The following is a 26,967-nucleotide window of genomic DNA, read 5'->3' as shown; positions in this document are numbered from 1 at the left end:
CTGTGCTGCCTTGCCAATGTGCTTCAGATTTAACCAGAGTAGTTGGTTGCTTTTCACGGCACATGTGCACTTTGGCTGCAGAGTGATGCTTTTTCAATTTTTGCCAAGTGTTGCGCCTCAATTCCCCAGTATCAAGTTCCTCACCTCCCTGTCCTAGTCCTTATTGCTTTAGGATAATTGTGGCATATATCTGGGCTGCCACCAGAAGGGCTGTTGTAGCTATTGGTTTCCACTGCCTCTGCTGTTCCTACATCAGTAGGCTTGTTTGATGAGTGGGATCAGAGAGCTAATTAATGCAGCTGAAAACCAAACATCTTTTTCTTACATTAGTTTTCCACTCTAGCTTTTCACACAATAGTAGGAATAGTAGAACTATGCAAAAGAGGCACTGGGGAAGCAAAAGAAGACAAGTGAAAGCATGTCTCCTTTGAGCGGCGGCCAGGAATAATGACAGAGTGCGTGACCATGCAGATTTGGCCTAATTCATACACAGGCTATAAAGTAAGCCAAAACACAGGCAGCTCTTCTCTCTGAAAAGAAACAAAAGCAAGCTGTCTGACTGTGGACTTTCAATTTTATTTAAGTATTTTATATTTTTTTTTTAGGATGAAGAGCCCCCCAAACTCATTTGTGACAGAAGACAATCAGCAGTGTGCTGTTCTTACAGGTTAGGACCTTTTAAATTATTCCCCTACATCTTTCTTGTAAGGCCACAGGGTGGAAGAATAAGGGCAAGGGGGAAGCTATTAGTGCTCATATAACTGTCAAGTTCTGAACAAAATCAGGGTTAGATCTAGTGACAAGTTATGGTTCTTGATCTAGGTAAGTAGTTATCTCAGTCCCATCTTGCAGCATGCCCTTCATCACCAGTTACTGATTTGGCATTATAGTAGCCAGGTATCCACTAGAGTTAGCTATCCACTAGAGTTTAAAAATGGGTTCAGCAGTTTTAGTTTTAATTCATTTACTTTTCACATGTGATGTCATCTACACTTGAAACCAGATCCTTCAGGTGAAGCATTTTTGCTTATTATGTAATTTTGTTTGTTGTGAGGAGAAGCAGGTCTAGAAACCAGGTCTAAAGCTGATTCAAATTTTTTTCTGGTAAAATAAGTCTTACAGGTGCTGGTGTCTGATTCAGACCCAAAACAAATACAAAAAAATTTCCTATGAAACCAAACTCCTATCTTTTGGTCTGCTCTAAGCAGATAGTAGGAAGGACAGGGAATGCTTTGAAAGGGGATCTTTTCATACCTATGACAAAGACAAGTGACTTTCTCAGGGCAGTGTTGTGGTTAGTGCACAGTAGCAGCAGTCCCAATCATCTAATTACTAGATTTTTTTCAAAGACTTTTCTCTGCCTATCATGTTTTCATTCAAGTGGCTTCTCATAACTTTGAAGAATTCCTTGCTGACAAGCAAAGACCCCCCCATCCTCCAAATGCTTTACAAAATTTGTGATAGCATCAGATTGTTACCTCTCCTGTCATGCTAGCCAATACTATCTTGTTGTTGCATGCACTCTGTGTGGCAAGTTTTGTCGGAATAAGCTTTCTTTGTTATTTGTATAATATTGTACAGCACAGATTTTGATTCAGACATTGAGATTGTAAGCCCTACCATAACACACTAGTAATAAAAGCAGTAAAATAAAAGGTGCCAACGTTTTCTATAGGAACCCAAATAAGGTATTCCCTGCTGCAGTTGAATACTTGACGTGTTTTGTGGTTTAATGGATTAACTGTTCATTCAATGCTACTTTTAAATTCAATGTGGTTTATAGGATGGAGCATTAAATTTACATTTCAGTGGGATGTAATTTTATTGTGCAATGCTTAAGTTATGTTTATTTCACGTAGATAATCTCCGCAGCCTGTTTCCACTCGGAAGAGCAAGAGAGGCTGATGTGAGGGTTCTTTCGCTTTCTTATAGATTCCGTTTGTGCTCATCTTTTTCCAAGGGCAAAACAGAGTCTGTCATCATCTGACTTGGAGGCAGTGGTACCCCATCCTTGGGAGCCTCAGAATCTGCGTGACTTGTCACCTGCCAGTCAGTTTTCCCTGGTGTACTGGCCACACCAATGTGAAGTCATCAGGGACAGAATTGAGCACATTGGTAAGTTATTGTGTTATGCTTAAAATCTTGTGTATGTGCAAAGAGGAAGCACGCTTTATATATAAATAAAGCCAAGAATTTATTGTTAGTGCAAGTAAAATCTTAAGAGACAAATCATTATTAGTCCAGATCTAATTGTTACAGAAAAAGAAAAAATAATAATGCAGTTAAATTTGTTATATGTATACTTCATTCACACCCTTTTCCTGGCTTCCCCTTCCACTGCTTCTCTAGGTCCTAAGGTCAGTGGTTTCATTGCAGGGGTTTCATTCTTGTGGAGGGGAGGGGTTGTTTGTTGCAAATTGTCAGCCTCTGGAGTCCTTTGCTGGGAGAAATGCGATGTTTGTATTGATGATTTCTTCTTCCCCACTTTAGCATCCAAATAACTCTTGGAGTCATTTTCATATGTTGGCTAGCTTACTCTTACACCTATCTCTTTCTTCATGGGTCTGCAGCTCCATGTTACGCCTGAATTCACCATGTACAGTGTTCTTTACATGTGTTAGATATTACTTCCTTCTTCTCTTTGTTACTTCTAAAATGAGTTTTGTCCAGCTCTAGGTCTGCATTTCTACACAGAACAACTCCTCATTACTGCTGTCTGTATAAGCCTATGGTTGTACCACACAAAGACAAACAAAAATAAAACAATTTAGCAATACATACCTCATCAATTAGAGAAATTGCTGTCACAGCTAAATTAAGCGAAACAAAGCTGCAGGCAGATAAAGAAAAGTTCAGGCAGAGCAAACCTGACAAGCCTCAGTCCTGAGGTCTTGCAAATTCAGTACAAATCTCATGTCTTGTTACTAGCAATATCAGTACTGTATTTCAGGGCTGTATGGTTAGATATGAATGTCAGCTGATAACTGCTTTTATGCAGTCTGTACAAAAGTCATACTGCAAACCTGTAACAAGACAGCGAAGACTTGAACAGTCCCTGTGCTTTATAGATACAACCAATTGCAATTTGGAAGTAATCAGTAGAAATTGGAAATGCACAGAGGTGGGACTGAGACATCTATGCCCTTACTCTGTTACCTTTGAAAATAGATCCCAGTATCTTGAATGGAATGGGTTAGGGCTGCTGCTAGTATTACAGTAAGGAAAGGCCTGCTGTCAGAGTGAATTAGTGTTCAACAGATCTTTGAGATGCCAGGCAGATGTCATGCGAGTTACATGGAGACACTGCATTACAGCCATGCATATCTGTGTGGTGAGCAGTCAATGACTTCACTCTGTAGTTGGAGCATCTGTTTTCCTAATGGTACCAATGCTGTCTAATGTTCACCATTGTCATCCTCACTGATGGTAAGCAAGCTGTACAGGGAACAGAGGTAAGTTTGCACAGCAGAAGTTAGTCCATGCACAGATTAATATGTATTTTTATTTAGAGTTATAGTGAAGTTTTGTTCACAGATCCAAACAATGAGGTTCAAAAGGGGGCTTCCCTATTACTTAATGTGCAACTGGTATAAATAGGATGAATCACTTTTCAGTGTGTCCTTCAGATTATAAAGACTCTAGTACAATCTTCCTGTCTGTACTCCTTCTGTGTGTCTCTTCTTTTTCAGATTGGGTACCCACTACCCCTGAGCCATTTTACACTCCAACAGGTTTGGAGATGATGCCGCCATACCAAACGCCTGACAAAGGCACTGTGATTTATCTAGGAGAAGAAGGTGGGAACACCCTGAGAAATCTTGCTGTCAGCTGTAGGTAGATGAAGCACCTGCTTTGATCTCCTTTATGAACCTAATTCAAAGCCTGATGAAATCAACACGATTTTCTATTGTTATTTTATGGCACTTGGGAATAAATTGTTTTCCATTAGATAGGGAAGGATATTAGTTTACACAGCTGTCTCGTAATCCATAAGTTCTGCTCATGCTGTTAATTATCTCAGAAGTCCAGCTCAGCTCAAACCATTGTTCTCAGTGAATAACAGTATGAACCAGCCTAAAGTGAGTTTGTTATGAAAATATGAGTGGAGAAAGAGAACTTAACAGCCAAAAGAGAAAGTGAGAAAGGTGAGAGCTGTGTAACTGCAGGATCAACACTAAAGTCTGTGTAGGGAGAAGATTTTATTACCCTGTTTGTTATAGTGGTTTTGCCAAGACTTAGAAAAAAAATCTGGCCAGATTGGATCAGTGCTTGATTACAGGCTCCTAAGTCTGGCAAGGATTAATTGTACAGAATTGAAGGGAATTAGTTGCCTTATCCCACCATCACCAGTTGATTATCAGAGTTATTTATTTCCTGTGTTTGTTGAGTTGATCCAGTTGCCTTGGATGAACTTGGAACTTCTGGCAGTTGTTGATTTTGGTCTTGGGCTACTTCTACATGGATAAGAAAGAATGATAATCATTTTGCAATCCTAGGATAACTAGATGTGGCCACGAAATTTTCAGAAGCACAAAACTGAAAGGGAGCTGGCACCCTTCTTGAGGTCAACACAGTTGGTAAAAGCTTGCAATATACTGAAAAGCACTGTTACTCTTTGATGTCATGTTTATTTAGAAATTAGCTACTTCTGGAGTATGGGTGTATTACCTCTCACTAGTAGGTTGCTACATTTGGTGCCCAAGAAAACTGGTAACTGCTGTGTGACTGGGAAGGAACTTCTGTCCTCTGCAACTGTACCTGCTAATTTATTGCAAAGCATAAGATGTGTAGGAACACTCTGAATTCCAGCTCCCCGCCTTTTTGAAAACAAGGAGAGTGATTTCTGTTATAGCCATTTAGTTGCTTTAAAAAATCTTTAAATTCTTTAAAAATGCAACTTTCCACGTCCTTTATTACTGACTTGAACTTCATGCACAGACCACTGGAAGTGGTTCTTATTTCATCCTGTATAACTCTCCAGCAAAGTGTGGGTTTTGTATCATGGTTCTCAAACTTAATTAATTAAACTTTCCAACCGAGGAGGTGAAAACTGCTGCCTTTAAGTATGGCCAGTTCTCCCTCCTGCTCCTGAGGAATGGCGTTGTGCAGGCAGTTACAGGCAATTAGCAATTCCTGGGCCAGCAAACATCAAGCTGCAGCAGAGTATGAGTACTTGCTATCACGGTGAACACTCTGTACCTAAACATATGGATAGTAATAGTCAGTATTTGTTGACTACAGGATGAGTTTTTAAGTGACTGTAATTGCACGTTCACTGCCTTGAGTGTGTCGCTTTGCCTCCTTGCCTTGGGTTTGGCTGGTAGCAGGACCTGCAGAGAACTCCAGAGCCCTGGAGCCTTTACTTCCCCTTCTCTGCTTGCACCAGGGAGAGTAGACTTCTTGTGCCAACCAGGCTGCTGGGCACTGCAGTCAGCTGGGGGACAGGAGCAGGTGGGAGGAGGAGGAGAACTTTGGAGCCCCATGGAGTTCATCTTCTCCTTTCTGTTCCTGGGACAGAAACCTCCAGCTTGGTAGCTTTGCCATCTAAGTTATATAGAATATATATATTATATATATATATAACTATAGAAAATATAGTTTTTGAAACCCTAAAATCCTCCTGCAGAGAAGCTCTGTAGGGTAGGACAGGCATCTGCACTTATGCAGATTTATGACCTGAGCGCCACAGACTTTGACTGGCATGTAATGAGCCATTGCGTCCTGTGGGAGACAGCAGCGGCACACTCCTGATTCCCACTGCATTTGAATTCTGCAGGAGCTGGGAGTTACTGCCTGTCTGGGAACTACCTGCTGCTGAGTTCCTACAGGCCCTCCTAAAATCTGATTTGGGAGAGAAAAATACAATCCAATGGCGACTCCCATGCAGAAATATCAAAATACCATGATAGAGATCTCAGATTTTATTCATGCTTTTCATTCTATAGCATTTGACTGATACAGATGTTTCCAGAAACAGTTTTACTGGATTAAGTACTGACACATTATTCTTCCTTAATGTTAAGGAAGAGCATGAAGAGGAAGGGAAGGGTAGAAAAACTGTGAATGGAATTTCAGCTAAACAGAAAATAATTATTCAAGTGGGTATCCCAGCCAGCAAAGCTAACAGCCCTTCTCTAATGAAAACCCCTGTGGCTCTGTAGTAACTTCAATCATAGAATCATAGAATGCTTTGGGTTGGAAGGGACCTTGAGAGATCATCTAGCCCAACCCCCCTGAATATGGCACCTTTTGCGTATGGCAGCAGTGATTCAAGGAATGAAAAAATGACTTATGGGAATCTTGGCTTTACATAACTTCCCTGAGTAGTACTGTCAGAGCTTTAATAACGCTACAGGAGAGAATAAGACAGACTGCTGCACGATAAATCTTTAGCACAGCCCCAGTCAAGCAAGGGCAGACATGACTCTCATCTGAACTGGGGCTGCTGTGCAGTTCTAACCCTGCTGTGTGGTACAGGGTCAGTCCCCCTAATTGGCAGCATGGTAAGGAGGCAGTTTCTTCTCAGGAGGATCCAGCAATGAGGAGATAGAAGCAAGAATACAGGAGCTGGGAATACAACAGCTTAGTGATCGGTGCCTGGCCACCAGTGTAAGTCAGTCCTTCATTTTGCTAATTAGGAAGTTATGTAGTGGGGAATTTCACTTCTGGCAGATAAGACAGCCAGTTTGATATTGGCAGTGTGGAACCCACAGTCTCACAGAAGGTAGTTTCAGCCTGGAATACCTGCAGTTTTCACCTGTCCTCCTTTTCCCTGAGCTGGCCCTAACCCAAGCATCAGAGCACAGCTCGTGCTGCTGAGGTCAGCCAGAGTCGCCAGCACAGCTATCCTGACTCTGCAGCAGGGTCTCTGGGCTCCTGGCTTTTGGCAGAAGAAACACATCTTCTCTCTCTCTATTTTGTGGGTACGGTTTGGAGATGAGAGGAAGTTTTGATATCCCCGGGTTTCCACACCTTTGCCACCATGTTGACGTCAATACAGAGAAAGCAAATAAATGTTAAAAATAATTCTTGCCTCGATTCTGTAAAGGGAGGATGCTTGACTGTTAAAATTATGCCAAGAATATTCTGGAACCGAAACAACTTCCCAACCAAAAAAGTAAATTCTTGCTGATGGCAAATCTAGAAATTCTGGTCTTTAATGACCTATGGTAATGAAGATTGTAGTAAAAAGTTCAGTTATGCCTCTGAGAGCCTCTCATCTGAGGAAAAAGTAGCAGAAGAGAGCAAAAGGAGATGTGGGCTCAAACTGCATGCTAAATGTGATGTGAAAACATCACTTGCAATACAGAAGTGATTGTTGCTGGGTCTAGGCATCCTCTTTTTTACTTCTAGACTGGAATAATTGAATACAGAGATTTAAAAACAAACTGATGGCCAGAGTTGTCAGCTACGTATTATTTCTAAGTAGAGAAGTCGCCCATTTGACTGGTGAAAAGACCTGGCGGAGCTGAGTCCTAGAGTCTTTCCACTGAACTCAGTTGTTTTGCCTAAGTACAGAGTATGAATTGCCCTTTGCTCGTGCAAAGAGACACAGGCACCTCCAAGACAGAGTCAGATCTTAGGCTGGCTGAAATCCGTAAGGTTAAGTGGGAATGGGCAGCAAAATCTTTGTATAATTTCTTTACACTTTGAAGTTCAGCTCCATGCAGTTGTCTGTTTCTAGAAGGAATTTTCAGAAGGATGCAGGTATTCCCCAAAATGGCTCAAGCTGAAATGAAAGAAATCTGTTCTGCTCCTTCCCCTAGCTAACAAAAACTCCTGCTTCATGTATTCCCAAGTGAGAGGTGTCTGCCCGCTGGAGCAGATCCTCCATCAGAAAGGGGACAACACACTGATCTTCGAAGCACGGTTTGAGAGTGGAAATTTGCAGAAGGTGGTCAAAGTGTAAGTTTCTAATCTTTTTTTTTTTCTTTTATTAAGGTGGAGTTATTATCAGAGTTGTTATTACCAGCTGCCTGCTATCAGTTTCTGAGCAAGATGTGTTACTCTGGGTTTGTAACTTGTTTTACATGAGTTGTGTAAGCTTCAAAAGTAGGTTCAGGTAACCTTCGCAGGAAATGGTCTGATAGCCATTCCATAGCACTGAACATTTTCTATAGGTGATAATCACCCACACAAACAGAACACCTTTTCTTAAGCACCTCCTTTTACAGCATAGTGTGGAGAACGTTTTTAGAAGTCCTAGTTACTATTAAAAGTCCTAATGAAGACAGCAGTTGCATTATTGACACACTTGGTGTGATTAGACATCTTTTCCTGGCAGCTGTGTAGACGTTGATTTAAGACAGTGTAAATGAGGTTTGCACCTGCTTCACTGCGGGGTGCTTTTTCATGGCAGTCCTCATTATTTGACACTGCATCATACTACAGTGCTAACCAGCATCACAACCATTTGTCTTCTTTCTGCGCGCTAGCAATGAATTTGAGTACCAGCTGACGCTGCGCACCGACCTCTACACAAGCAGACACACACAGTGGTACTACTTCCAAGTAAGCAATACACAGGCAGGGATGCCGTATCGCTTCACTATTGTCAACTTTACCAAGCGTAACAGCTTGTATAAACGTGGCTTACGGCCACTGTTGTATTCAGAAACCGATGCTAAGAAACACAAGGTTGGCTGGCGAAGGACTGGAAATGAAATCAAGTATTACAAAAACAATACGGGCCAAGGTGGACGTCAGTATTTCTCTCTCACTTGGACATTCCAGTTCCCTCATGACCAAGACACTTGCTACTTTGCCCACTGCTATCCTTACACCTACTCCAACCTGCAGGAGTACCTGGTGGCCATCAATAAAGATCCAGTGAAGTCCAAATTCTGCAAGATTCGCGTCTTGTGCCATTCACTGGCACGAAACATAGTCTATGTTTTAACTATCACCAACCCCCCCAAAAGTGGCAAGGGCACCAAGAGGAAGGCTGTGATACTAACTGCGAGGGTGCATCCAGGAGAAACTAACAGTTCCTGGATAATAAAGGGCTTTCTGGATTACATTCTTGGCGATTCAGGCAAAGCTCAACTGCTGCGGGACAATTTTGTCTTCAAAGTGGTACCGATGTTGAATCCAGATGGTGTGATTGTGGGAAATCACCGCTGTTCTTTAACAGGTCAGGACTTGAACCGCAAATACAGATCTAACATGAAGAAATGTTATCCTTCCATCTGGTATACCCGAAACATGATCAAAAGGTAACCTCATTTTCTTTTCCTTTAGAATAGATGATTTTCCTTTCCACTGTCTCTTAGTGTGACTTCTCTGTCCCTTGTTGTTTTGGTATTGTTTACATCTTTGCCCTGTACCCAAGCCTTTCTGACTGTTTTGTTTACGTTCAAGTTGCATTTTAGAGTGGGTTATTTTTTTTCTTCAGTATTGTGCAGGTTTTCCTTTAATATCCTTTCTCCATTCCTGGTAATAAGTTACACCTCTGAAGTAAAAGAGTTTTCGTCAAAACATTTTCAGCATATTTCTCCCCACTATCCTATGCCAAAATCTACTTATCCAATACCTTATTTTTCTCTCATTTTCTTCTTTTCTGGCATACCACCACATCCCAAAATGAAGTTAGGTTCAGAATAGATCCCAGATGTCCATTTGACAGCAAAGATTGACAAGTTTGCTGTATGTTTTGCTACAAATATGTTTGATTTCTTATGCAGACTTTCAGTCCCAGACATTGATACTCTGGATATAAAACTAAACCTTCGGGTAGTAAACTAAATTTGCAGGTAGTAAACTAAATCACTCTGGTTTAACTTCTGTAACAAATTAATACAAACAAGACTCTTGTGCAAAAAGCCAGTGTCAGAATTAGTACATTTAGTGTTTTTCATCTAGTTACAGCCTGGTTTAAATTAATGTTTTGACATCTAGATCCCTAGCTTAGAAGGGATGAGCACTGCACCTCTCCTTCTTTTCCATGAGAATTCCTCTCTCTGTCTTACTATATGGAGACAGACTGCACTTGTGAGTGCCCTGTAATTAATATTAATTATGTTTGCTGAAGTGCTACTGACCTTCAGCCTCATAGTCAGCTACTGTCAGCTGAGTTTATTACTGCTTCCTTCTTAGTTCCACCATGGATTTCCAACTCCTGCCCAGAGTAAAGCCCCAGGTGACAAGCTGTGGTGCCATCACATCTTCCCTGCAGAGCTCCACTTTGACATGAACTGGGCATTGGCATTGTGGGTTGCTAAACCCCAATGTGTCTACCTGCAAGGTTTATTTAAAAAGTTAGTTAAGCAATAATACATTGCAGAATCTTGGCACATCATAAACATTGATGTCTCCAGTTTGATAAAGGAAGGAGTATTCACTGCCATTTATGCTTGAGTCTTATAATTGTACAGCATGTATTATTCAACACATGTACAATAGTGAAAGAGCAGCAGATAAGAATGGGGGGTTTCAGCTGTACAATGTGCTGTTGTACATGTCTACAGAGCTGGACATATATAACTGAGCCTGAGCGAACAAACACATGGACAAAGGCTGATGATGCATACACTCATATCTTATTTCTGTGCAGTGACAAGTGTTTTATTCTGGAGGGAACTGAGCAGTTTGGCTCTAATCTAGCACACTAAAAGTTTAACTTCGAGCTCAGAGTATGAAACTTGTATTGATTTCTTCCTCTTTAGGTTACACATGAGCTTCGGTGTAACATATTGGCTCAGGCTTATTTCTGAGGTGGAGGAAAAAAAAACACTTTTAATAAAGTGTTCTATGTCATCCCGTATTACAGAGTGATGGGGGAACGTGATGTTTTTCTGTATTGTGACATCCATGGTCACAACAGGAAACAAAATGTCTTCATGTATGGTTGTGAGAGAAAGCAGCAAGCAAAAGCACCATATGTGCATCCACATGTCTTCCCACTCTTGCTGAGCAAGAGCTGCCCAGATAAGGTAAGCAAATGTCTGGCTAGAAACTTACTCACCTAAAAATTCAAGCACCATCTGGGATCCCTCATTTTTTGTTAAAGTATCACATTTGCTAAAAGACTGCACTTCACCCAGTAAAATAATCTTCAATTGGCTAAAACTAGAAATGGTAGGAATATGAATTTTTAACTCCTTTGAAATCCCAGCGCTCTAAAACATATCATGCTGAATTGGGACATAAAGTTAGCATTTTTTAAAGATTTTTTTAAAAAATTAAAAAAAAAATGGGATATCAAAGTAACATTGTTTTAACAATGTCAAAAACTAACATTTAATATTGTATATACATATATTAACTGCAGCTTTAAAATATATGGTGGAATTAAAAGCAAACAAGTAAGCAAATAAGAAACTAAAGAAGAAAAATGTTTCTTCAGAAAAATTTCTTTTGAAAAAGTCTGTGGAAAATTTAGTCAAAATTACCATGTTTGTGTAAGATATTTCAATTAGGAAAAAAAAAGTTTAGTAGGAAATGATGGCTTTTAAAATATGTCATTTTCCACCAAAATCTGACCACAGTAAGCTTCTTTCGAACCAGAAAAGGTTGCAAAGGCTCAGGAACAAAAAAACCACACAAACTAACCTACCAGATGTCATTGCATACTTGCAGCTAATGCTGTTGTAATAATGAGGTGGTTGTGAGCTCCAGATTGGTTGCACCAAACTGTTGGTCTATTAACTCATGAGAGAAGAGCTATTCCAACTTTTTAGTAAATATGCATGTTGGTATATAACAGGATTTGTGGTAACTCAGCTCATCAGCTGTCTATATAGGTTTGTTTAGAAACAATAACTACAGCCACATAAAAAATTATCTGCAGACGTCTCAGAAATCCTTAAAGTAAAATAAACTTTTAATCAAAGGGCTGTTATTTCACCTATATCTCCATTATACCAGTAATAACAGTATACTCTGAGCTGTGTTGTGCAATATTCAAGTAGAGTGAAAACTCACAATTGTTTATGTGGTAGATAAGATTTAAAAAAACTTGCAGGGTTAAAATGAAATTATTGCATCTTCCTGTTTATTTCAAAGGCTAATGCTGTGCCTGTCTTTTAAGTTCTCATTCCCAGACTGCCGTTTCAGAGTACAAAAGAGCAAAGAAGGCACAGGTCGAGTGGTAATGTGGAAGCTGGGCATCAACAACAGCTACACTTTGGAAGCCTCTATCTGTGGCTCTAAGTTGGGTGAGACAATTCCCTGTAGCTATTTAGGAGGTATCCTCAAACAAGACCTTTACGTTTGGTTTTTCATGGAAGATGGTAGCTTGAGCTTGAGCTACCATCTCCTTGTTGGTGTTCTGTCTTACTGGATAGAAATGAATGATGATTTAAGATAAGAATTGGAAAAAACACTAAAACTAGGGCATTCACCTGGCAATCTTTCAGGCCACTGCTAGTGTTATTGCATATTTATCATGAAAGAACAACATTAGTGGATGGCAAATTAAAAGCAGTAACTAAAGCCAGTTGTATTTTTAGGAAATTTTGTAATAGGGAATCAGTTAACTATGCATTATAGTTAACCCCCTCTGAGTGGATAGATTTGTTCATATAGCCAGAATAATGATATGTACTATCATCTATACAAAACTCCGGCAGTCATAGACCTGTCTAGCATCTGTCAGTGAAAGATATGTGAGTTTGCAGGCAGCCACCATCCTGAAATATCACAGATACTGAGCAGTCAGCAGGATGACTGACATTTTCATTTCTGTCTTGCTCCTATTGATGCTGCAGGCTGCAGACAAAGCACCCATTTCGATATGAAAGACTTGGAGTCAATAGGACAGCATTTCTGTGATGCTCTCTTGAACTACTGTGTTCATAACAAGGAGGTAAGGAAAGTCCCCCCTAGGCCTTTTCTCTTGCCTCAGTTCATCCTACTGTGACAAAACATAATACGCTATAGCGTTATAGCAATAATGAATTTGATAATGGTTTTCTTTAAGCAGTAAACTAAATTTGTGGTGTTTCTGATTATTATCTGTGCCTTAAGGAACACGAGAAAGCCGTGAAACAGCAAGCCAGGGTGAACTCCAATGTCCTGAATTCTGATGTGTCAGACTGGGATTCCAGGTAACTTAGAACTATTCAGATATGCCACAGTTTATTATATGTTCTCTACACCTCATAAAAAGTGCCAGAGTAAATGTTGGAAATGTTACTAAAGTTAGACTTTTAATAGTCACACTCCTTAATTTAACACTCCATAAAGGATTGCAGACAGATCTTATATCCAAACCTTAATAGCCAGTTCATTGGAAGTAGAGCTCTGTATCTATCCCAGGGAGCCTTCCTGAGGAGAAATGAAACTGCATTGGTACAGAGCTTTGGTCTATTCCATCACTTAAATCAATATGCTTTTTTTCAGCCTTACATTTTGCAGAGCAATCTAGCCACAATATAAGGTATATTGTTTTGGTTTTGTGTAAACCTAATTTTATTAAGCATGGAAGATGCTAGTCTGATTCCATTTAGCCAAAAGGGTTAAGTTCAGGGTAATTGGTAGCAGTGCAAGAATCTGTACGCTGTGCAAGGATCTGTATGCTGACCAAATGATACACATATTAAACATGATCAGCTTCTCCTGTGCCAGTGCAGACTGAGGGACTCCAAGATCAGTTGTGCAGGTGGTTTGTGAGAGGTGGGCATTTACATGTGAACAGCTATAGCCCTATGGTCATTTATTAGGGAATAAAACTTTTGTACATTTCTTTTTCGGGGAAACATTAATAGGTTGGATCTATCTCATCAAACTTCAGGTGCCCAGAGTATAGAAACCAAGAGCTGAGATTCACAACTGGTACAGAACCGCAAGGAAATAAAAAGAGACACAAAGTCTTAATGTATCATCAGAGAACTAGGAGAAGGCTCGCTGGGAACAAAGAGGATGATGTTCTGTGAGAGGATTTAGGAGGGGAGAGGAAGGGTGTGTGAAGCAGAACTATAAAAAACCTAGGTAGAAGCAGGAGATGCCATCCGAATAGATCACATCTCTTTCAATAAATCAAGCTTTCTCTCAGATGCTGATGCCCACTTTTTTCAGGTTAGCTGTAGGTCTGTAAAATTAAAATGTGGAACTGGAAGACAGGCATGTGGAAAACACATTTAACTCCCTACAGCTAGGGTTACTACAGAAAACACCCGCTAATGGTTGGAATAAATGCTGCAAAGTACTGTCTGCAATCACCATATTTGGAAATTAAACAAAACAATGCTTGTCTTTCACAGCAGCCAAACTACTGACAGCCCAGACTCCTGTGATCTTGTTGCCCACCAGCTGAAACTAGGTACTAAGGTATGCTGTGACTTTTTCTTGTCTGTTTACAGCGCTGTCCTGAATGCCACTGGGAAAGAATCACTAGAGTTTAACAGGCTCTGTTTTGAAGAACCTTAGAATTAAGTCAGTCAGAATAGTAATTAACAAACCAATAGTCTGTAGAGATACAGTCCAAATGAACAGTGCAGAGCAATAGTATTCATTTTCCCTGTAGCTTAACCCAGATTGTCCTGAAGGTGGTGTTTTTGTTCCAAAAGAATGTGGCTTTCAACCTGTCAGGTTCTGCAGTACCGCCGAGTAAGCAGACCTAGGGTCAGGGTGAGGAGGAGGAGGAGGGCATCAGCTTTAAGCACAAGAAATAGCATGCCCATGTACACTGGTGTCAGCCATACTTTCAGATACCCAGTTCAGAGTGTTTAGGAGTTGTGTTCTCCTCTCACGCACGCAGGCAAGTCATCACGCTGGTGCTAAATGCTGTCAGCATCAGACTACCCCGTTGCCTACTTCTAATCTCACAGGCAAATGTAGCCCCAGATTTAACAAAGTGCTTTCACTGGAGAGCAATGAGACATTTTATTTTCCTGAAACCTGGATTTCCTTGTTTTGCTCAAACGACTGGGTTGAAACATGGGATTATTTGTCCTCATTTACTTGTGTTTATTTCTTTGGTGCCTGTGATTACCATAATATTACTAAAGATGTTTCCTGTAGATAAGCAAAACAAACTTTTCTGAGTGTATTACTTTTAGAAAGCTTGTGGATGAATTTTAGCCAACAATAATAGTTCCTGTAAATTGTTGCTTCCTGTTTGTGACATAAATACAGTAAACAAACAACAGTAAAAGGGGAAACTATTACCAAAACTGTACTAAGAGCATGTAAAACTGAAGTGACCCCTGTAACACTTTGCAAAACATACAGATAGGCATTTCAGATGACTGGGCTGGTTGACAAATTGTGTGATTTGGAGCTTTAGATCTAGTTTCAGACATGATAGCTTGAAAAAATGATGTAGTCAGATAAGCTCTGGTGAGTCAGAGGAGCACTTGTGGTGAGGGAAGCTGCCATGGTTCCTTTTATGTGCTCTTCCCCTCCCTGGAGGCATTTATCCCTGGAGGAGTTATACGGAGAACACATGTTTGTGCAAACTCCAACAGTTCCACTTAGTCCTACTGTCATCCAGAGTTCAAGCAAAGCTATAGGGTTTTGTACTTAAGGAAGGTGAAGTCCAGACAGACTTTCTACTCACTCAGCCCACCTGGTGGGTAGTAATTTCTGATGGAAGGGCTGTGAGGGTGGTGTTGACTTTGTATGTTTATCCACAGCTTGAAATTTCTTCCCCTGGTCTGTTCAGTGCTAAAGAACCAAGCAGGAATTTCCACCACTAATGCCATGGTATTTCCAGGGCTGTATTAGTTACAGAAGGTCAGCCATAGTGGGTTGGATGAAAAGTTTCTTTTGCACGGTACAAGGACTGGTAGCAGAGAGTTGGTGAAAGTACGCAGAGGAGGGATGAGTTTTGAGATATTTTTTCCGTAATGTACTGTCTGTCGTGTTTGTTCTTATAACGCTACCTTTGGGATTGAGTTTATTCATATGTGAATGATAAATTCACATGGGCACATTTCCCAGTGCTGGATTTTAAAAAAAATTATTCATGAAAACTTTAGAATGAAAATGGTAAATGCACTCTGAAGTTAGCAGCATTTTCTGGTTAACACCAAGTATCTTGGGACTTCTAGTACTTCTCAGCCCTTCATGCTTTCTTGCCCCATCTCCGCTCATCTGGCTGGCAGTATGCCTGTGCATGGGGGTGTGACTTGGGGCTAGCAGCTGTAAGGAGTGGCAACTTGAGAAAAAATTTGCTTAAAACTGTGAGACTTTCCACTTCATTTGCTAAAAATAACCTTGTTTGTGTCAAAACACTCACCATGCCAGTCAGTGGGATTGATTCCTGTTTTTTCTGACATCCGTAAGCGCCATTTCCTTGTGGTCTATAAATGGTACATAGAAGCAAGGCAGGCGGGTTCACCTGATGTCTGTGACTAAACTGTAGATTGAGCAGGCTGCCACATAACTGTCATTCATAACTGCTTATTGCAGAACATCTGTGCATGGTATTCATCCCAGGGATCAGGATTAAAGGCCCTATAATGAGATTTATCCAGATGACATGGGAGCTGTGGAACCCTGTTGGATAATTGTGATTTCAGGGGACTTTCAAACTCAGAAAAAGAATTGGAGGGGTGTAACACTGCTTTAGATGGCCAAACTCCAGACAAACACAGAACGCCTTGTTTCTTGTCCATTTAGTTTAGTCTTTAAACCTGGTAGACTTGCTTGGTAATATACATAAAAGAAACACCAAGAACAACGAAGGGCAGGGATGCCTTCCTAGAAACACTTGAGAAGAGCCATACAGAACCCACACAAAGAACATTTGTTAAAGCTTAATTACTTCAGGGTGTGTACTAAATAATGGATTAGCATATTCCTCATCCCGACAGACTTTTCATATGATGTGATGAGCCATTTAACAGACGCTTTCTGTCCTCCCTTGTCTCCTCCTGCCACATTCCTTGCTGTGTATTCTTTCCGCTCATATCCCTCTGATGTTCAGTATCTGCCGTGACCTGGTTTAATACACTAATCTGATGGGAAACAAACCCAGCAAAAAGAATGAGATGGTTTTCTGCTGGGTTAATGAGTTAAGTCAGCTCACACAAGATTTTTCTTTGAGCATCAGAGCCAGTTTAAGGGATGGAGAACACTAGCTAGGAGCAGGGACCAAAGTGGCAGAGTTTGGAGTCAAGGAGGCAGGACAAAGGAAAAGAGACTTTCTCCTTCAGTAGCAGGAAGCCCTTAGGAGATCTCAGCAGTCTGTGAAATCATAGCTTTAAGTGATTACTCAAACCTCCCTATTTCAAAAGTGTCTGCACTTTAGAAATGAGTCGCTAATTTGATAGACAATAAAGAGGAGGCTTTTCCAGCAGACATCCCTCTGGGTACAGAGCCAATCTCATCACATGCCTGTCTTAGGAGAGGATAAGCATGCTCAGGACTGAATACGGTTTTGGCCACCTCAGAGCCTGATTCTGTAAGCGTATGCCTGGCAATACCTATAAACACCAGTATACGTTGCTGAATTATTAGTTAGTGGAGTTTCACTAGGTCCTCTTCTGTAATTTCTGTGCTGAAACATAGGCAAAGACATCTTTCATGCAATGAAATTGTGTGAATTGCATTCATGCATCTTTCATGCAGTTAATTAAAGTGCTTTTGCTGGATGTATACTAGGAGCAGAACACATCAGAGTGATACTGTTACTATGTAAAGAAAGTAACACCAGTTTAGCAAATGAGTTTGAAAGAACAGTACATCACAATTCCTGCAAGAAGTTTCTATCTTTTGTACTTTTCATGATTATGCACATTTTCCCAGGTGGATCTACTTCAGTGACTAATTAAGCTTATTAGATCAAAAGACTTACCAAAACTTCTGTTGTTGGTCTTGATGGAAGTTCTTAAAGGCATTTGAGAAAGGTGAATAGCAAGGAATATCACAGGTACAGTAGAGTTTTTGACAGAAATTCATACTGGAGCTGTACGTAGCCCTCAACGGCACTTTGCTGATGTTCAGCCTAGAAAACTATGTGGCTGTCAGATGTAAAATAGGAGCACTCTTATTGTTGCCTAGAGAAAGCAAACTGTCATTTGGAAAGAAGACGTCACATTAATATTTTGATGGGTAATATTCTTTTTATGTACATAAACATTATAATGTTGGCTGCTTTATTAATGCTTTCATTGATTCAATAGGTAGACCAGTGCTTCCCAAGCTTTTTGCATTTTATGCCAATTTTTCTTTTCAGAAGTCCCTACATTGGAAAAACAGAGCAGTGGCAATTAGTACTACTGAGAAAGCCTGGCTCTCCAGGTTCCCAGACTAAAAATAAACAAGCCAAAATGAGCAGGAAGTGAGGTCCCTTGTCGATATGATATGTTTGTGTCCAGGTTCATAAACATTTGCTGAACAGAACAGCATAAGGAATTCAATCTTGAGCAGCTTGCTTACATATGTTCCTTCTGGCATTGTGATTATCATGTTTATTTGCAACTCTTTTTTTTTTCTTTGTGACTGTAATATTCCCTCATGAATCAAAATGGTTACATACTATTTTCTGTGCAGAAAAAAACCAAAACATCAGGAGAAAGTTTTCACAGGATGGCTAAGGGCAGAAGTAATGAAAGCAAAAATGTGAGTATTTTTTATCCCAGTAGAAACATGTTATGCTCTTTTTCTGACCAGAGACTGATACATGAGAACTTAATTCAGCCCCTGTAACTTTGGAAAAACAATTTTGTCACCAAAAGCTGCTGACCTGGAATGCCCATTGCTCTTTATTGTCTGTTTCATCTATGAATGAAATATCAACATCAACAAGTCTGGGACAGGAAAAAATGGTAAAATTATGTCTCATTAATATATTATTTGGTACACTCAGATCTTTCTGTCAAGGAATATGCCTTGGAGCTGGAGATTATACCAGCTCTTCTTCAGTCTCCAAAACTACGAACACCTCACCGCCTCAGCAGGACCTGTTTCACTTCCAGTTTCATTGAACAAGATTTTTACCAAGTCCATTAAAACATTTTCTGTTGTCTTTTCCAGTCCAGTAGAATGCTGTGAAGAGAAAGGGAAAGGTCACAAGACATTCTAGGGAAACAGGCAGCAAATTTTTTAGTTAACTCTGGGATCATTACCAAGCCCCAACTTTGAAAGACTTGTGCTGGCAATATTTGTAAAGCTGCATCATGCCCCTTCCTACCAGAGTGTGTGATTTGGTACTCTGCATTAGCTGGCCTAGCAACTACCATGGGATTAAGTTTATCAAAAGGTCATTGTCAGAATAGTTGGCGTAAGATCTATTCTTTATTAAAAATGTCACTTCTCCATTATTGCTGTTTGGCATCCTGCATAACTATTTAGAAAATGTGAGCCTCGTTGTAGTTGATAAACTCTTAAAAATCCTAGATGTAAACAGTGGAGGCTAATGTTATATTTCTACTTTCATGAAAAGGAATTTAACTTAAATATTTTTTTATAATGCTGAGCACCCAACAGCTTGCAAAGTGAACACAAGTTGCTGAGTTTTCTGAGCTTTTGAAAATCAGGCCAAATACTGAATGCCTACCTTGTCTTCTGCTTAAAAAAAAAAAAAAAAAAGAAAGAAAAAGGAAAAGCCTGATCTTTACATGTTAACTGTTTTCCCACTAGTTATTGAACCATTACCAAGCTTCCCCTGTCCTAACCTAGTGTGCACTCCTTGAATAAGCCATGAAGTACCTGATCATAAAGATGATGATACCTTTTTGTCATTCAATCTTTTGGAACTTAGTAATATAAATAATTTGTGTTTCTATTCTGTTTCACAGACTCAAGGCATTGAAACTCAACATAAGGTATTTCAGGTGCTTGACCCAGTGAAAAAAGGTAAATATTATATGTTTGTTTAATTCTTAAAATCCCAGTAAGCCATTTTTTTCTATAATCTCAAACTTCAGTAAAGAGTATGTCCCAAAAAGATAAGTACAGAGTTCTTTGGCTGTGATTTCACTCAGTCTCAGCATTTGGAAGGGCTCATTTTTCTTTAGTTTAAACTGTCTTCATCACATTATTACACTCTGCTTTACTGATTGGGGACTGTCTTACTGGAGAAAAACTGAACCCGAGGCAAATTCCAGAGAGATGAAAAAATATTTGCTCCTATTGGCAGTAGGGTACAAACATTTGTAATAACATGCTCATTTGGTCCAGCAAGACTAGAGGAGAAGACATTCATTGAAGTCCAACAAGGCAGCCCAAATCCTGTGGAAAATTGGGATCGACCAGAACTTTTTGGTTTCAGTACAGACAAAAGTGGAGGTGTTAAAAAAATGTGTAGAATGGCACTTCAGGACATGGTTTAGTAGGCATGGTGGTGTTGGGTTGACAGTTGGACATCAGTTCATCAGGACATCATCATGGACATCATCAGATCATAGAGATCCTTTCCAACCTTAGTCATTCCTAGTTTTACTTTCATTAAAAAATAATTCAGCCACCAAGCCAGGAAACATGAAATTAATTATTACCCTACCCTTAATTGGTTTAGTGGTGGCCTTGGTAGTGTTAGGTTAATGGCTGGACTTGATGATCTTAAAGGTCTTTTCCAACCGAAACGATTCTATGATTCTATGAAAATGAAAGAAGCAAATGTAGAGGCTAAAGAAACAGAACTGGAGGACTTGTGTCATTGCAAGCACTAGGAAATCTGGGAAAGATTTAGGTGTCAAAGTGAACAAGTAGCTCAACATGAGTTATCTTCATGCAGTGCCATGAGGACAAATACAGTTTTTGCCTATGTGAAAATAGAAGGAGGGGAAAGCTATCTTGACTTTCTTGTAGAACTTATTACTTTGGCTACTTCCGGTGTCATCATTATTTTAAAGAATTTTTTTAAAAAAGAAGAATGCAAAAGAGAACCCCTCAATGTATGTGAGAACTGAAAACAACCTCTTGTCGTGACACTTAAGAGAGTTCAGCCACTTTATGATGAAATGAGACTTTATGGCATGAAAATTGTCTCCTAAAATATAAGTATGTTCTTCAGTAGAGTAGCTGTAAGTAGCAGAGATAGAATCATAGAATCATAGAATGCTTTGGGTTGGAAGAGACCTTTAGAGATCATCTAGCCCAACTCCCCTGCACTGAGCAGGGACATCTTTAACTAGATCAGGTTGCTTGGAGCCCAATCCAACCTGACAGAGAAAGCAGGTAAAAGAAAACAGAAAGCCTCAGTCCATGAAAAAGAAAGCATAAGAAGCTATGACTGTGACTGATAACAGATAAATTAGCATTAGAAATAAGAGGTGCATGTTTTGGCAGGGAGTCGGAATGCCCATTAGTGCAAACTCCAGTAGATGTAGTGGGTTCTCTGTCCCATGTCAGTCAAACACACAGTCTACAACAGGGTCCACAGAAAACTGAATGGAATTGCTAGCCTATTTTTCATGGTAGGCAAAATGAATTATGAAATGATCTGTGGTTCTTTCAGGCCTTAAAAATCTGGTTTTCATAAACTTATAATTTTATTGTTTCACATTAAAACATAATAGGTTTCTTACAGGAATGCAGAGTTTATTCAGTCCAGGAATTTAAGGATAGGGTTTGGTAGAGTTTTAATAGAAAACATTGCTGTGCACTGAGTAATGAAAAGCAATGGAATTTGTTACTCTTAGTGTCAAACTTTATGTCTTCACAGTTAACCCACAAAGCCATGAAACAGCCCACTATCAAGCATACAAAATCAACAAGTTAATCTGTGAAGAAAGTAGCGAAGTAGAAGTGTCCTGAATAGAAAGCTACCTGTCCTTATGCCACAGTGCCATAAGTCAGCATTCGTTGATTTTAGCCACTATTATAATTTCTATTTATTCCAGTAAACACCTCTGAGCAGTGTTAATTACAGCATCGTGTCTTAGATTCTTCTTCTTAGAATCTAATCTTCTTAGATTCTTACAATATTGTACAGTGTACAAATGACACTAATTTGCCAATTATTGGCAAAATTTTGCAAAGCCCATAGTACATTTGTCTTCAGTTCTGACCTCTCCTACACAGTTAAACAAGCCTCATGAAATATTCCAAGAATTACAAAAAGAAAAAAAAAGGGGATTCTTATTGATATAAGAACTTTAAAATCTTTTCCAGATGTCACGTCAGCAAATTATACAGAATAGTACTTCAGCTGTTGTTTTCATGAGCAGAGATCTGGAATCCCTCAGTGAGGACTGGATGAGAAATATTAAAGTAGTCATACATATTATCTGTGTTTTAATATAAATATGTGAGTTTTATAGATTCATAGAGAGCTATCACAGATCAGTTAAACAGAGGAACATGAGAACACATTAATTTTCTCTGCCTACATTAAGGATACTGGAATTTATTCTCAGAATGATTGTTATTCATGTGATTTTCACACTTTCGGTGCTGAAAAACTAACAATGTCATGCTGTAGTGGTGTGTTTTAGTAATGACTTTGTGCTTGGTTCTGAATTCCTGTCTTGTTTTTCTCAGACATGCACCCAGAGCTATTCTACCTTATGACTATTTTGTTTTTGTCTTGGAGAATTTAACCAGAAAACAATAAAACAAAGTAGCATGGTAGCTAGAAAACTAACAGATGAATATTTGGTTTGTGAAGGGGTTCGTAGGAAGGATGTGCCTGTGATAGGAGAGGACTGGATTCATTGATTGAGGGCATCCTGTGTTCTTAATGTATTTTTTTCAAACTATGTAAATATAATTGGAAGGTTTTCCTGTGTTTTGCCTTCCCTACTTTATTTTGGCCAGGTGGGTTAAATATCATGAATGAAATTCTGTATCAACAGTATAAAGCACCTCTTCATTTAGAACAGAAGGAGCTTCAAAACGTTGTAAATATTATTTATGTCCAAGGGACATGCCTCCCCATAGACTGTCAGACCTCATTTATCTCACCTGTTGATCACGGACCTTACCTAGTAGTTCCCTGCCTCACCATACCCTGCAGGTGAGGTATTTGCAGTGCAGCACTAAAGGCAGCTGCAGCTAACCTGGCCCATGGCCGGCTGGTAAGCTGCATCCACTGGCTCAGGTCACACAGAGAGAGAGGCCGGGGGTCTGGGCTGCAGCAGTGATTTTGCCACTTGAGGAGATGTGGTCTTCACCTGCTGGCAGTGCTGGGGCCATGCCTGTCACAGGAGCCGATGTGCTGGAGATCCATGTCTTGAGAAAGAAGATAACGTGAGCCACCTGCAGTATGGAGGGAAAGATGAAGTTAAAAGTGACTCCCCCTCTGCCAGCCTCTAAGTCTGGGCACAAATCACTACAGCTGTAATTGGCTTCTGTGGGACCGGCAGTCAAGTACAGTTTAAGTACAGTTTAAGTATGGTACAGTTAAGTACATTTAAGTGTTATGACTGATGAGGGCTTGCCTGCGAAAGAAGAGATTAATAAAGAATAAACTTTTAAATGTTTTTGCAATCTTGGGTGACTGTAAAGCACCTTCTTCCCCACCTGCAGCTGTTTGTTCCTAGCTATTATGTACCGTACCCAAGAGCATATAACAGATCATGTTCTTCTAGGCTTTCCTGGAATTGACGTTGCTTAGAGGAAGGAGGGGGAAAAAAAAAAAAAAGAAACCACCAAACAAACAAATCCTGGCTCTTCATATTTTTTACTGTGCTTTTTAGATTCAAACTGGAGTACTACCCCACAGACTGTAAAACACTTTATATCCCCTTTTTTCTTCCTCCTACTGCTCTTCCAGAGTTGTCTTAGCAAGGTGTGTAGTGAAGGCAGGTGCTATACATGTACCTGAAACAATTTCTAGCCCAAAGGTTGCTGTCACTCAGGGTACTTTCATCTCACCTGCGCTGGACCCCTGTTCAGCTACTGCCTGAATGCAGTGGCACCACTGCTCTGGAGGCTGCCACACTACTTCTAGCTTCCCTGGGTGCTGGGACTCTGGCACGTGCCCCAGGGCACCTTGTTCTTGTTCTTGTTGCACAGCCAACCACCCTGCAGTGAGTGCTATCAGCTGAGCAGCTCATGAACACATATTGCCTGTCAAGATCAGTCAGGTGACACCAGCTCTTCTCTTCTCTTCTCCCACTCCCACCCATGTTGCTTGACCTGTGGGGCTCGACATAGTATTTGTGCTCTGGAGATGTCTGTTATGACTCTAGTCCAGTGTCATTTGAATGTCAAACGCTTGGTTTCCTTGGGGCAGACGCTAGGACTGAGAACATGTTCTTCAACAGAGCTGCATGCTTACCAAAACAAAATAATCACGTTGCCTTTGGCACCTTCACTTCCTGATTTACAGTTCTATGCATAGTGGAACAGTTTCCATGGGAGCTACCTAGAGCATCTTTTTCCCAAAACAGCCTTTATTAGGCAATAGATGAAGAAGGGGAGGTGGGCGTGTGAGTTGGAATCTGCTCAGTATGAGGAAAGTCTTAATCACCACAACTGGTCATCTGAGTAAAAGGTTTGGTGTCCAGCGATGTCTGCTTGCTGTAACTCTACTTACTAGTAACAGTGAGTCTGAACTAGCCAAGACAAAATTTGGATGTTTTGTTGTGTTGATTTTTTTTTTAAGGGATCTGATATGCACTTTCAATATTTTTCTTTTTTCTACTTTTTACAGTAAAATTGCCCATTACAGCCTCTGCCAAACAAGTAGGAGAGGATTTCAGGTAGGCTACTATTATATTTTACAGGTTTCTAGCATTTTTCACAAAGCAGGAGTGAGAAAATGATCCCAGCCTGATTTCTCTACAAATCCACTCTCCTCCTTTTTATGCTCCTGTGACATTGTGCTTCATTGTTTTTCATTCATAAACTAGACAGCTGTCCTTGGCCACTTCACCCCATGGTTGAGACTGTAGTGGAAGGTGATGCTAGAGAAGCAGAGAATCCGTTTCCTCCATCTCATCTGAAGCACGTGACCCCCTCCTTCAGCACATAGTTGAAGCTCTTTTCCCCAGCTTTGCTGGACTTACTGGCACACAGGCACTGATCTGGTGCTTTTCTGGAGGAAGGGATGATTGCTGCTGCCTTGGGAGGGAGGGAGGGAGGGAGGGAGAAGTTAGGGCCGTGCAGCTACTAAGAAAGAGGGCAGAGGTGAGAAAATAAAGGCCAAGCCAGGCTAGGTGGCACAGAGAGTCCAAACCAGACATTTACTAGTTTAGAATGGTTGGATATCTTAAAATCACAGTATTGTCATGGTGCTGGTGCATAGCTCATTGCTAGTGCATTCCCTTCATTTCTAGGTTCTGGTGCTTTGGTGATGAACAATGAAGGTTGTACACTCTTATGGGTGTGCAAGGCCCTGTGGCAGTAACACTGATGATCAGTGTTGATTATTTTCATAAGTACCCACCTACTAAAAATAAAACGTTCAGTGTCTTGCCAAGCGTACGTGTGCCTGTTGTTGGGTAACAGAGCAAAGCGGAGTTCGCTAGCTAGTTGGATTGCAGCGGATCCTGCCACAAACACCTTATGAAATAATACATATTAATTTGTTCACACTAAATGATTTCAAAGACTCGAGCTTTGCACCTTACAGATCAGACTTGGCTACACAAACATGAAAATTTTAAGCTTTCCCCTGATAAAAGAGGAACGAAATGTCTTTGGTGCTTGTCTTAACTTCTGTGATGATAAGGTAACCCTCTGCTGCTTCTATGATGGGTGCTTCTGCCTGACATGATATTGGCAATAGTGTCCTTAAGATAGTATGATGGCATTGTGGTTCTTTATAGTCTGAAACAGAGTAAATTACTTCTTTTCTTTTTTTTTTCTTTTTTCTTTTTTTTCTCCTCATATGATTCTTAGGAAATACTTCAGTAGCAGGAATTTTACCTGTAAGGATATTCTATGCTGCGCGGTCAGTTTTATCTATATCTTGTCATGAATTTATGTGGAGATAAAATATTTTCTGGCCTGACTTCTTTGTCTTTTAGCTCTGAAAGTCTCACCCATGATGCTAAAGGCAAACATGAAGAGCCATCTGTGCCACAGGAGGCAGAAAAAAGTGTGCGCCGTGATACGATCCTATCCACAAGAGAAAATTTCCATTCATCCAGCTTTAATCTGATCTCCCAGAAGATGAAGAAATACAATGGCAAAAAAGCCTCCAAGTCTGAAGAGAAGACATTTCAATATTTAAAAGGTTTCTCAGTTATTGTTCTATTTGAAATACACCAAAGAATACCATTTAGTTCTGTTTGGTGGGTTTCTTGGTCTAGCTATCCCAAGGTACTGAAAGACTTAAGAGAGGTGGTAGCAGTACATTAGCAATGCCGGAAAACTGCTACATGTTCAGCAGCAGCTGATATACTGTGGCAGATACCAGAACTGGTGTCATGGAGCTTCCCAGCTGAGACACTAGAGGTCCAGAAGCTCATTAACCTCTTTGTGAACAGCCCAGGGAAAAAAGCTTGGAAAATCTCAAATCTCTTCAATGGCAAAGGATAATGCCTCTGACCCTGCACTGTCCTTTTGCAATTACTGGTGGGAGAAGCTCTAGCCATTGGTTCATTGCTTTTCATATGTATCAGCACGCCATAAAGGGATGTATGGTCTGATTCTGTGAAATGTTGGAATTAGGCTTTCCAGGGCGGGTCAATAGAATATCATGTCGCTGGAGCAATAAAACCAGGTCCTGTGCCTATGGCTTAAGTTTCCACAGTGGAATACTAGATTTTGAATCACGCTGTGGCTCTCCTTCAGTAAAGAAAACGTTTCTGCCATAATACCACAGTTTCTTGTGAAGGAAACCAAAGCCATGTACTTTTTTAGTAAGTAGTAATTCCATAATAGTTGATATGGTTTTGTTTTTTCCTCATTTTTGGCTTAGGTCATGATCATAGCACAAAGAGCAATTCAAAAAAGGAAGAAAGGAAAATGAAGGAGAGGCTCCCCTCAAAAAGCACAAGGCCCAAGAAAACCAGGACAGCAAGCCAAGATGTAAATCTTGGGAAGAGTAAATCCTGCCAGGCACAAGACACACTGCGGTTCTCTCTGCCATTACTGCCTGCAGCAAAGAACAGACAACATGCTGCAAAATACCGGGGTATATTTTGGAGCCCCAGTTCTTCAGCCAATGAAGGCACATGTATCTGA

General features: G+C 40.3%; 1 protein-coding gene across 1 annotated transcript; it reads left to right on the top strand.

The window, feature by feature from the left end:
• Positions 1-606: 606 nt before the first annotated feature.
• AGBL3 (AGBL carboxypeptidase 3) lies at positions 607-26,967 on the top strand. Its single transcript, XM_075705169.1, has 15 exons — positions 607-667; positions 1,933-2,115; positions 3,690-3,797; positions 7,767-7,905; positions 8,436-9,215; positions 10,769-10,931; positions 12,029-12,155; positions 12,708-12,805; positions 12,967-13,046; positions 14,202-14,268; positions 18,439-18,507; positions 19,686-19,743; positions 24,488-24,536; positions 25,806-26,014; positions 26,702-26,967. Exons 1-15 carry the CDS (start codon positions 607-609, stop codon positions 26,965-26,967), a joined length of 2,457 nt encoding a protein of 818 aa, XP_075561284.1.

Source organism: Pelecanus crispus, chromosome 1 (genome assembly GCF_030463565.1).
Source record: "Pelecanus crispus isolate bPelCri1 chromosome 1, bPelCri1.pri, whole genome shotgun sequence".
Classification (NCBI taxonomy): Eukaryota; Metazoa; Chordata; class Aves; order Pelecaniformes; family Pelecanidae; genus Pelecanus; species Pelecanus crispus.
The sequence above is the reverse complement of the archived record's forward strand: the minus strand, read 5'-3'. Positions and strand labels throughout refer to the sequence as shown.

Coding starts and splice junctions, on each gene's coding strand:
- AGBL3 (XM_075705169.1), top strand. CDS start 607: ATGAAGAGCCCCCCAAACTCATTTGTGACAGAAGACAATCAGCAGTGT. Junction 10,932..12,028: donor GCAAGAGCTGCCCAGATAAG/GTAAGCAAATGT, acceptor CTGTCTTTTAAG/TTCTCATTCCCAGACTGCCG. Junction 19,744..24,487: donor GCTTGACCCAGTGAAAAAAG/GTAAATATTATA, acceptor TACTTTTTACAG/TAAAATTGCCCATTACAGCC.